Below are 12,357 nucleotides of genomic sequence, written 5' to 3' on the forward strand. Positions count from 1 at the left end.
ATTTCTAACTAGAAAAGTTTCAAGTGTTTCTAATTCGGAGTACTTAAACACAGAAAACAACTCACCAAGTTCACCAAGAAAATGGCCTCTTCTTTACTGCAGTCACCTGGCGTTTAAAATAGTCCAAAAGTGTGAAAGACAGAAAAATGCAAATGCTGTTTTTTTCAACTACAAGTTCCAGGCAGAAAACGTATTTGTCCAAGGAGAAGGTAAATTGCAGAAAAGACCAAATTCACTCTGTGAAATTAAGAAAAAGGTGCAATTTTCTCAATATCCTCCAACAAACAAGCCCAGACTAGTTTTGAATCTTGAGCCAATCAGCTGCAACAGGGGTGTGGCCTTAGGTAAAAAACTTAATAGTTTTTTAAACTTACAAAATTGAGTACACCTAGTGATTGTTTCATGTACTCATACTGTTTAAGTAATGCAATAAAACTAATTTTTTGTAAGCGATATTTACTCAAACTGTTTGCATAGAAACAACTTTTGGGTTAACAGTGCTGTGATCAGCCTCAGTCTTTATGATTATGGCTAATTTTCTTCAGCTGTTTTTACATCTACCTTGCAGCTGTGTGATGGACATGTAATGACTGTAAACAGGAAGCCCTTATAATTTGATAATGTGTCTCTAGATTGCAATCAGGGTTTTTTTTAATTATTTTTTTTTTCTGTTAATTTCACAAGGGGGTTGGGTCTGATGTGATTTATCCTGGTTTCATTTTGTCATTTTACATCACAAAAACCTGCCATTATAACAGGGGTGTGTTGACTTTTATATCCATTGTACAGTTTAAGTAATAAAGGCTTTTACATAATGAGCCATAAAAAAACATTACGGAAAACAATTTCTGGAAAATCTCAATTTATTATGAAATATACCATGTTAAATTATAAAGATAAACCATAATCCTTTTCACTCCCACATCCATAGCGTAAGTAATGTACTGTATATTTAAAAGACAATGAAATTTTAAATTCAGTTAAATGTTGCTTATTGCTATTCTGAAGTTGGAATATATGATTCATTTATGTGCCCTACATAGTAAGTTGTGTGGTTTGGGATGTATCCACAGTGTCACTGCCAATTTAGAGCTCCTGTTTCTTTTTCTACTAGCACTGAATGTAGAAGTGTTTTATTTGATCATTTGTTTTATTTAATCATTTGTCTTGCATTTTTTTTTTTTTGCAGGAGAGAAAGTGGCCTCCTCCAACGGCGAAAAGGCCGCCTAAAGGACGTGGCCCTGGATTGACACGTGACCGGTCTCTGGATCTGCAGGACCGACAGAGGCAGGAGGCTCGCCGCAGGCTAATGGCCGCCAAACGAGCTGCATCATTTCGCCAAAGCTCAGTCTCGGAGAGGGCGGATAGTATAGAGATTTATATACCAGAAGCCCAGACGCGACTATGAAATGCACGATTACTCATCCTGTCACCTGCACGTGCTGCTATTACACACCCTGTTTACACAGGTTCATTCCCAAGCACCCTTAATTACTCTTAAACACATTCCTGAGCTCTCTAAGTGCACATGTGTAATCTTGAAAATGTTTCTCCACTAATCTGAGAGTCTTCTTCAATATATAAGTGCTCTGGTTTTCTCTGAAACTGTCTGTGTTCTCTGTATAGTGCACTACTTTGGAAGTGCGCTATTTTGTAGTTATGTCTGAATGCACAGAGGAGAAAATCAACTGCATTCCCACATGTACTGCAATAGAAAGTGTCTAATTATTAATTATTCCAATATTAAGTATCTGCCTTTAGATACTGGTCTACTAGTCATATTTTCCACATGCAAAGTCATAAAAAGTCTATGTTTTCAAGTGCTATCGATCACTAGCTAGTTGCCTATTCTAAATGTGTTTTTAAAGAGCTCTTTTCATTATTTAAAAGTAATGAAAAAGGTGGTTAAAGAGATATTTATGGCTAGTTAAATTACTACTAAAGTACAGTACATTCAGAAAAGATTCAAACCCCTTCATTTTTATGTTGCAGCCTTATGCCAGAATGCTTTCAATGATTTTTCCTACATCATTATATACTCCATACCCTATAATAAATAACACAAAAACAGATTTGTGCTAATTTTGCAAATTTATTAAAAAGAAATTACTGAAATATCACAGTGACATGTATTCAGACCCTTGGCAATGACAGTATCTCATCCCATTTCTCTGGATGATTTTTAGATGGTTCTACACATTGGTTCGAGTCCTGCTGTGGCAAGTTTATCATATTGGACATGATTTGGAAAGGCACACCTGTCTTTATAAGGTCTAACAGCTGAAAATGCATATCAGAGCAAAAAAGAAGCCAAGGAACTGCCTGCAGAGCTCAGAGGTAGGAACGTACGAGAGATGACCAAGAACTTGATAGTCATTCCGCCAGAGATCATGTGTGGAGATGGTAGAAACTTGCAGAAGATCTTCCATCACTGCAACTTCACCAATCTGAACCAGATTGGCCAGACAGAAGCCTCTCCTCACTGCAAGACACATTATAGCCTGCTTAGAATTAGCAAAAAAGCAACTAAAGACCATTAGTCTGTGAGAAACAATATTCTCTGGTTTGTTTTGCCTCAGTTCCAAACATCATGTCTGGAGGAAACCAGGCACCACTCATCAACTGTGCAATACCATCCCAGTGGTGAAGCATGGTGGTGGTAGCATCATGTTGTGGGAGTCTTTTTCAGTGGCAGGGCCTGGGGCATTGGTCACTGTGCACTGAGGTTCCAGTGCACTGAGGACCTCTGACTAGGCTTAAGGTTCACATTCCAACTGGACAATGACCCTAAGCACACAGCCAAGACAGTGGCTAAGAGACAACTCTGTTAGTAACCCAACCAGAGCCTGGACTCTCTAGAGGGATCTGAAAATACCTGTCCACAGACAGACCCCATCCAATCTGACTGAGCTTGAGAAGATCTGCAGAGAAGTGAGTTAGCTGTGATAACAAAGCTGTGAAGCAAAGTCTCTTCAACTAAGTGATGAGTAAAGGGTCTGAAGACTTATGTCAATGTGATAGTTTAGTTTTTTCTTTTTAATGAATAGATTACAAAACTATTTTGTTTTCTGTTTCATTATAGTATATAGAGTCTAGTCTGAAGTGTTTGTGGAATGGGAAACATATTTTTAAGAATTTTAGCATATGGCTGAAACAAAAAAAGGTGAAAAAATTAAGGGGTGTGAATACTTTCTGAATGCACTGTATGTTGTTTTTTGAAAATCGGTATAAAAATGAGCTTCCAGTTGCAACTGGCACTTGAGGCGAGTCTTGTGCTGTTTTATGATGAATTCTGAATGCAAAAAAAGCTATTATATAATTGAATACTGCTATAACACTATACTTATAATCTGTTTATATACAATACTGTAAATGGTGCTGCACCGCTATTTTTGTAAATCCAGAGGTCACTTCCTGCACTTAAAGCTGCAATCACACAGCACTAGAGTTCACCAGGAAGTGGTCTAAGATCACATCCTTCAAATAATTTCTGTTCACACCAGGGATCAATAGAAAGGGAATAAACACTGCATATGTACATGTAAGTGTCCTTATCCTGTTTAGTGAAGGTACTAGCAAACAAAAGTTGATCTCTACAGTGATTCATGGTAAGTGTCTTCAATCAACATGACCCTGCATTAGTTCAGTTTTTATTTAAAAAACAATGAAATGCAATGAAGTTAAAGTGTTCTTATTAACACTATTAACAGATATTGCCTCTAAGGACACAATTTGTCCGCTGTGATATTGCAACTGAATTCCCAGGTGCATTAAAATAAACTGTAAAAAGTCTCATAGGAGTAAAAGCAGAGAATGGGCATGAATCAGTGTGGAAGAATATAATGTCTTTTATATACTGTATATAACATTGGAGTACTAGAACTGAAGGAGCTCCTCAGTCGAGTGGAGAAATGTCTTCAAGATTATAATACAACTCGAGTTGCTTTGACTCATAACATTTCAAACCGTCCTGGATGACTGAGAACCTGCAAACCATTGCAAAAAAAATAAAAATAAATAAACGCAGAATGGCAGCCCCTCGTAGATTCAACTTTTAGATGAATCAAAGTTGGTCATGGACTGATAAGCATAAAAGCTCAGTTTGTGCTTTCTAAGACATACAGGGTGAGAAATCTTACTAACCTCATCTGCAGTGTGTGTGTCTACAGCTAAAGCAGCAGTTCAGCTTATGGACATGGTAAAGAATGTAACGTTGGGAAAAAAAAAATGGCACTTGTTTTGTTGGACAGCTGAGAGAGGTAACCTTTTACATGAATCATCTCAATTTGAAACAATGCTCTATTTATCCTTTTACAAACTCTACATACTAAATAAAAAGAGAATATATTCAGATTTTATATTATATTATAGTATAGTATATTACACAATGCATTTTTTGCACCTCAAATGAATCCTGTTTGTATTTCCAAGGGAAATGTTGTTGACACTCACACGATTAATGTTGCAGTTGAATTGCAAACAGAAGGATGCGGCTTTACGGATTCATGCTGACGGACATAAAAACCCCTGCAGACATACATATACAAGGATGAAAATGATGTGAAACAAGATTTTGTTTTCATTTGCATTATGTGCAATGCTCCTCTTCCTCAAGGTCTTACCATTTCTGATGTAGTCTAATGGACATACAGGTACAAAGAGACACTTGAATAATATTCAACTAATGTCTATGGTGCTGCTTTATACTCTGAAATAAATTTCCTCACCCGGCCCTTATAATCTGCACAACACCATCATCAAGCTACGGAGTTTTTAATAGAGATCTTGACATGCTTCTGATTAAGCATGTTTGGTGCAAACACGCGTGCTGAGCCCTCTGTCGCCTTTAACAAAAATAAAACAAAAAGAAAGACACCCTGGAAATGGGTAAAAAAAAAAAGACTTATAAGCATATGATCTTAAATTTTTAAGGGCATTCATGACCAGGTATGTGCCGATAACTGTGCACAGGGTGGTTACTTTGTATTTCCCTAAAAAAGGAGTCAGCTAGTTTACTTCCAGGCTATAGCAATGTTGCTATAGCAGCCATTACCATATATTTTCATTAGTTCTAAACTATTCAAAGTTCAATTGCATGATCATATCCATGTCATGAGACATGAAGCTATAAAACTGAGCATTATGTCTCTCTTCATCTTTGATAGGTGCTATGAGGAAACATTTAGCAATCAAGCTAATCAATGTTAGCTAGGTAGCTAGCTAGCTGGGGTAACTAGCTAAGTGGCACTGTGGTGAATACATACTACGAATGCTAGCTATCATCTAACATTGGAATATAACATTTAAAAAAACATTTCAGCTGAAAACTAGTTTTAAGTCATGTTTTGCAGTACTGCGTCTCTTTCTGCGTTGTTGCTGCATTTAGATCCATGGTTAACGAAACCTCCAATGCTTACTGGATGAATCTGTGGATGAATATTTAAATGATAAATATCTGGCAACTTTTGTAAGCGGAAGAGTGTAAAATGGCACCTTCTTTAACAGGGTGACAGCTGATTGGAAGTTAAAGTACTGGCTCACACATATGCAGAAATGTTTCACACATATAACCAATTGGTTGTATGATATATCGCAATATTTAACAAGCACAATATTATAACCGTGTATGCTTTAAAAATATTGCCGCTCTCCCTGTGGTCCGTTCAGGAACAGGCTGCCCAAGTAGGCGGGAATGAAGACTATACATCGTATTTATGCATATCTAGGCATCATATGTATTTGCTTCTTCATGAGGGCAGTACTGTCAAATCTATCATGACAATACAGTGTTACGATATGACTATAAACTATTACAGAATGCAAGGGAACTATTAAACAGAACCATATCCGCCCATGCCTCGTCATGACGTCCCTACATACTTGACTGCTGACTAAGGCCAAGTTCACACAGACATTTTGGTAAAAATCAGCATTTAATTGTGTTGCTGGTTTACTAAAGACATGGTTGTTGGAGGAGATCCATGATTTTCCCCCACATGAGACTGGTGACGCTTTCAAACAGCGAACACTCCAGAGTCGACCTGAAATAAGTGTCCATGGATACAAAAATGTCCCTGTGAGCACAGCCTAATTCATGCATTCAAAATATATGATGTTAAAATGTTTTTTTTCCCCCTCATTCTCTCATATCAATATATCAGTTATCAGTATTTGATATGGAAATTTCCTGGAATTGTTGTATGCTGCTGACTAATTCATGCACTGAAGACGAATGATGGTAAAGAACGTTTACATGTTTTGTTTTGTTGTTTTTTTTTGCTTCTTTTATGTGTTTTTTTTTAATAGAATATTTTTTAAGTTAAATCAGATTTTTTGCATATTAGCATATTAGTCAGCAAGCTGTTGTTCATCACACGCATTAATATTTATATCTCATTCTTACCCCCAGTATATTGAATCTGTATTAAGGGTGCAGTGGAAGTAAATACCCCCATTTTTGGCAAATTTGAGGCTTCTGCTTTATTGAATCACTTTGTGAATGTGGTGGCCACAAAACTATTTTGACTTTTTTTTGCACATGTCGAAGCTCTCACTGAGTAATATTATCTGAGAAAGGAACATAAATCCTCACACTCAAACTAATTATAGACAGTATTTACAATTAAATGCCTCAGAAGAGAGAAATTAGAAAGACACTGGTAAATGATATTTAAAAATATTTATTGACATTCATTTATTCACTCATTCTATTTTAAAGCATCAGTATGTAACTTCACTGTTATTATTATTATTATTATTATTATTATTATTATTATTATTATTATTATTATTATGTGGTTCTGATTTCTTGCTGTGAGTGGCCTGGAAAACCTAATTCAAAGTGACAGCTTGCTCAAAACTTTCACTTTCTTACATCAACAAGGCTCAACCTTTAGGTCTAGAAACATATGAATGTCAATGGATTATATGCAAGTTTCTTTCAGTTATATGGGTTTTTTTAAATTAATTTATTTTTTTATCAGAGCTGTCCAATACCCCCAAATTACATACTTCCGCTTTAATTGCTCAATTAATTGAGCTTGATTTAAATGATTCTATTTTGATACTGGCTGAATTAATTACACTTGAATAAGTTCAGCTGCATGTCAGATTAAATAATAACCACACTATTTCCAGGTTCTTGCTTTGTTCCTGGCAATTTATCATAAAGAACAATTCATGAATTTATTCATTTACAAATTTCTGTATATGCTGATGACATAATTATGGTTTGTGTTTGTATTACATTCATTTTAACTTCATATCCAAAGTGTATACATCTGTGAGGCCCCCAAAGTGACATTTTGAGGTTGATAAACGTCTCATAAGCCTCTAATGAGCCTTTTGTTGATGCTTGCATCAGTGCACAGTAAACAACTTCTTACTCAAAACTCCCTGAGATATTGACCAGTTACAACAGATGAGGTGTGAGTAGAGCGCTTGCTTCAAATGTGTCACTGTTTTTTTTATTCAGTTTAGTATTATGCAAATTGTACACCAATATCATCAGACTTGCCTCAACTTGTATCAAGTTTAGTTTAGGATATCAGACAGAATTTGTTTTATACATTAACTTTAAATGACAGTAATCAAGAAAAAAAGGAACACATCATGAACGAAAGGACATAATACAGTTTTCAACTTTAATAGCAGCCATTTAGAAATGGTAGGTTACATACAGCAGAGGACCATCAGGCCAGTTTACCTTCTAACTAGTGGAGTTCCTATCCCAGTGCCAACAACTCACTTTATTCCTGCTGCAGGTTCCTAAACATGTAGAAGTAATTCGGGCAAGCCTATGTATGTCCTAATTATTGCAGTTATTACCATTAACAATTTTATACAAACGTTTACAAGGAAATTTGTGTGCATCTCAGTATCTGGAAGACTTTTTTTTCTGCTCCTCAACAAAATGAGAGAGGAAAAGTGGACAAGTCTGACCACATGAGGTGACGATGGCAATTAGCACTCGGAAAGGAAATGATCACACAGGAAAACTACTAGTTCCAGTAGGAAACTGGTCTGCTGCTCTTGACCACTCGGAAGTAGAAGTGGAATCACTTTATTTTATAGTTCCAGGCAGAGAGGTGACCCAAAGTTTGAAGATAATAAAAGAAACCTTAGACACTACAGATTCATTACAACTGGTTTAATTCCATTTTAAGGTATAGCTGGTTTAGGTGCTGTTATCTACATATGCTGCATTATGGTGCATAATAATGAGATTTTCACTAGTGAACACTGAAAAGCTCTAACTGGTGCTTAGTCTGTCATACTGATATATTTGATTTGTATTTCATTTACTAGTTGTAGTATTTTAACCCCTTTTAACTTACAGTAGTAAATTGACGCTAATTAGCCTGCTATATATCAATTGCTGAAATTTTAAACTAGCTCTCTGAATCCAATCTCACCCACCCAAGAGAAAATGAAATCATCTCAGTATATCACTTACCTGTTTGCAGGCAGGAACATGCATTACAGTTATTTGGCAAATTACAGATGCTTTTTACTGAAAATATCACAATGGAATGCTAGCATAGGTCTACAGTCTGCAAAGTTTTTATAAATAAAAGCCTTGTGGCTAATAAACTTAAATCTGTCTTGATGTGGCTCTCAGATGCACAACTGTGTGTCGCTGGCAGCCTTTTTTTAGTCTCTTCTTTCTTTTTTTTTTTTTCCTTTACTACATTATCTTTATTGCCCTTTTATTAACCTTCAAAGTGATTCAGCTAAATTTCTCTGTTGTTACCTACATTACAGTGGCCTTGAATAAATATTCACCCTTTTTGAAAATTTCAACATTTTGTTACGACCTGAAACTGAATCTAATTTAATCATGATTATGAGTATATGGCCATTATAAAGAAGTGAAGAGAAAACTAAAACTAAAACAACATTTATTGTTTTTTTCATTATTATTATTTTAAAATTTATTTTATGCAAATCATAGCAAGAACCTAATTAATTAAACTAATTTTTATTGGATGACGTGAGATCCTCTATCACTTCTATGTTTGGCACTGATGGCATAAATGTTGTAGGCTGCCCACATTTCTAGAACTTCCCTAGTTGGGTTAAAAGAATTTAAAATTAAATCAACAAATTAAAGCAACAACAACAATAACAACTGTACACATCCTGTACAAATACTATGAGCTCCAGCTATAGATTTCAGACAATATCATTAACAAAGCATGTGAGAGAAGCTTCAATGAACCAGTCCTTAAAATTGAGTCACACTACCACAAATTTATGATATACACAATAGCCATATGAAGTCAGATATTTAGTGGAGTCCATTGTGTGTCATATGAACATGCCAACTGAAAACACTACAAAATGTAGGAAAGTTCAAGGGGGGTGAATACTTATGCAAAGGTGAATTAATGGTGCATAAGGTTTTAAGTCATAAGCCAATGAAAAGTTTATAACTGGTGCTTAAACTATATTGAAGTAATATATTGAATTCCACACACTTTGTTAAATCCTCACCAAACTGGGAACGCCAAAATCCCAGAATCCTCATCTGACAACCAAACCAACTCCATTGACTCATTCCACTAGTTCGAACTCCCTTACCATCTGATTCAGCTTTACCCGTGGCCCATTCCAGCCTCATTCACACATACATAAATGCATCACTGTTTCATTCAGTACTAGGTCTGGTTTGCTCGTTCTATCCTTCATTGCTAAACCTTTTCAATTGGTGAGTTTTTCAGAATTCCATGTATGACCCTTGCCTTGTTTCTCCTTGTTTTGTACTGTTGATCATACACATTTCTCTTAAATCATATTGACCATGAACTGATTTTATTTCTCATTTTCTCATTTTCATAAATAAACTCTGTTATTTCCTCCACTATTCTGTCAGTGTCTATCCTACTTACTTACATTATTCTATCACCCAGTGATGAGACAGTGAAAGCATGCACAGTAGATAATCCCATAAACACACTTTATTGATGAGTGTGGCATGTTTTCATCTTAAAATGAAACGATTTCAAGTGCATAATTAAAACCCTGTATGAATAATACACTCAGCTCAAACTAGTAATATAGCATATCTCATATATTTCTTCTTTAACCTTTCTTAATGTCTCTCTCATCTTCATCACAGGGACGTGTTTTGTTGTGAGGTTAGTATTTCCATGTATATTTCTGTGCTCCTTGTTAAGTTTTACTGTGTGCGTATTGCAGTTCTTTAAGTTCGATGTGAAAATGGGTTCCCTAAAGGCCACATATATGGAAATATTCAAGAAGGAATTCATTGGTATCCATATATGCAAATGTAGTTTCACAGATTTCAGCTAATTAATATGAGCTAATCTGACAGGGTTTCTGAGTGCGATCAGAAAACCTAATCTGATGACTGAGTGTATGCTAAGAAATTTTTGAAGAGCATCTTTGAGTTCTTATATGGGCTTATAAAGATATGTTTACCAGCTTGACCTGCTCTTGGAGTTGTGTCTCAAATCCCACACTTTGTGTACTTTTAATGTAAGCAGTGAGTAATGTTCACACTGGGAAACTTAGCAGACGATCACAGAGAAACGAAGGCAGTCATAGCTTATTTAACATATATGAATTGAATTAAGGAGGTGAAACCAGCAGAGGCTGCAGTGAAATGAAATGGTCAAAATGGCTGACATGCGATATTTATGCGTGATTGTTGCTGTAGAGGCTGTTCTTATGATCCAGTATTGTATGCTAACAGACAGAAATCTTTATGTTTAGCACAAAATATGGCATTTCATTTGTTAGTTTTTTTGTTTGTACGTTTCTTCAAAAATCTGGATATCAGATAAACAAGTGCAGAGTGTGTGATTTGAGACATAGCCCAGCGGTGTATAGGCTTGTTCTTTAGCAATAACTCCACCGTGCACACATATGCGAGAGAGAGAGAGAGAGAGAAAATCTTTTGCATTTTTTACGTATTCAACAGTCCTGGAGAAAATGGGAAATAGTTTTTCTCTTTTTGAAATGAAAAGAGGTGGTTAAAAGTACTTAGAGGATGAAATAGTGTCTAGTACTTTAAATCATACAGATCTTATTCCAAAATGGCTCCTGTTCTTGTGGCTGTCTGGATTTTATTTTATTTTTGGATTATTTTTCAACAGAAGACACATACAGAATGTACAGCTCACTGGTTAAAAACTATTTTGTTATTTTACATGCAGTTGCAGTATTTATTAATAATTTATTATTCACTCATCTCTCTGATAGTGACATTCACGTTTTATGGGATATGTTGGACTATAAGTTGTTCTTCCTGGTTGCCAGATTTGATCATAATGAATAACTGATTATTGATTTTGTTGTAAATGGAAGTGAAATTAAAAGGGTTTAAATAAAAAATAAAGAACTAAATAAAAATAAATAAAAGTCTAATTTATGTGTTTTTTTTCTGGGTTAGTTACCAGATATATGCAAATATTACAACAAATAAATGATTTAAAAATATCACTTGATTTTATAATAGTTTGTAATATTGTTGTGTAAAAAAAATTCTATTACTTATATCACCACCACCACTGCTACTACTACTTCTACTAATAATAATAATATGTTATGTTTCTGCTCCCTCACTGTAATGTCTTTGCAGCAATGTCAGTTTAAAAATCAGTATTTAGTTTATTGCACTTTGTTCAGAGCTCTGTTGTTGATTTGAAAGCATCTTTTGTATTTAATTATGTTTAAATAATTATGAATATAATTATGTTTGGATCCAGCTCTATTTCTAACTGTTTTCTTAAGTGCGATATATTTACATTTACTGCATTTAGCAGATACTTTCATCCCGAGTGACTTACATTTATCTACATTTTAGGCTCAGCAGTGGTAGCTTTGGATTTAAAGTCACAACTTCCAATCAATAGTCTAATATTTTAACCGCTGAGCTTTCACTTCTGATAAGCATTTATTTTATATACCTAAGAATTTCCTTTCAAACTGCTATGATCAGTGTATGCTCTACTAATGTAACAGACAAGGACTCAGGAGATATTCCCTGTGAGAATCCATGTATAGGAGGATTTCTTACAATATCCAAAGCAGTATACACAATCAGTGTCTTAACAGAGTCACTTACGACACTTAATCAGTGTCAAATTCCTAGACTACAGTGAATGAAGTGAGAGGACATTAACATTTGATCGAATCATATGCTGATTATCATACTTCCTGTGTTGCTCTGTTTTCCTTGTTTTCACTCTTACCATCTCATGCTCTTTTCCTCTCTCGACACAGCAATGAATCAGGGTAGAAAAAAAAAAAATCCACTTAATATTCTATGTGTTCTCAGCTCATCTCCAGTGCAGTGATGAGTCAGTGAAAAGTCCTAAAGCTCAACACAAG

The 12,357-nt window shown here is 35.2% G+C and overlaps 1 protein-coding gene across 3 annotated transcripts in view; it reads left to right on the forward strand.

Moving 5' to 3' along the window:
* LOC131346091 (disks large-associated protein 2) overlaps positions 1-11,341 on the forward strand; it is a 127,005-nt gene extending 115,664 nt beyond the window's left edge. For all 3 annotated transcript variants that reach the window (XM_058379435.1, XM_058379433.1, XM_058379434.1), the window contains one exon: positions 1,190-11,341. In XM_058379435.1, coding sequence (XP_058235418.1) covers positions 1,190-1,408 — 219 coding nt within the window. In that variant the 3' untranslated portion in view covers positions 1,409-11,341. The remainder of the gene's footprint in view (positions 1-1,189) is intronic.
* Positions 11,342-12,357: the final 1,016 nt, after the last annotated feature.

Source organism: Hemibagrus wyckioides, linkage group LG25 (genome assembly GCF_019097595.1).
Source record: "Hemibagrus wyckioides isolate EC202008001 linkage group LG25, SWU_Hwy_1.0, whole genome shotgun sequence".
Classification (NCBI taxonomy): Eukaryota; Metazoa; Chordata; class Actinopteri; order Siluriformes; family Bagridae; genus Hemibagrus; species Hemibagrus wyckioides.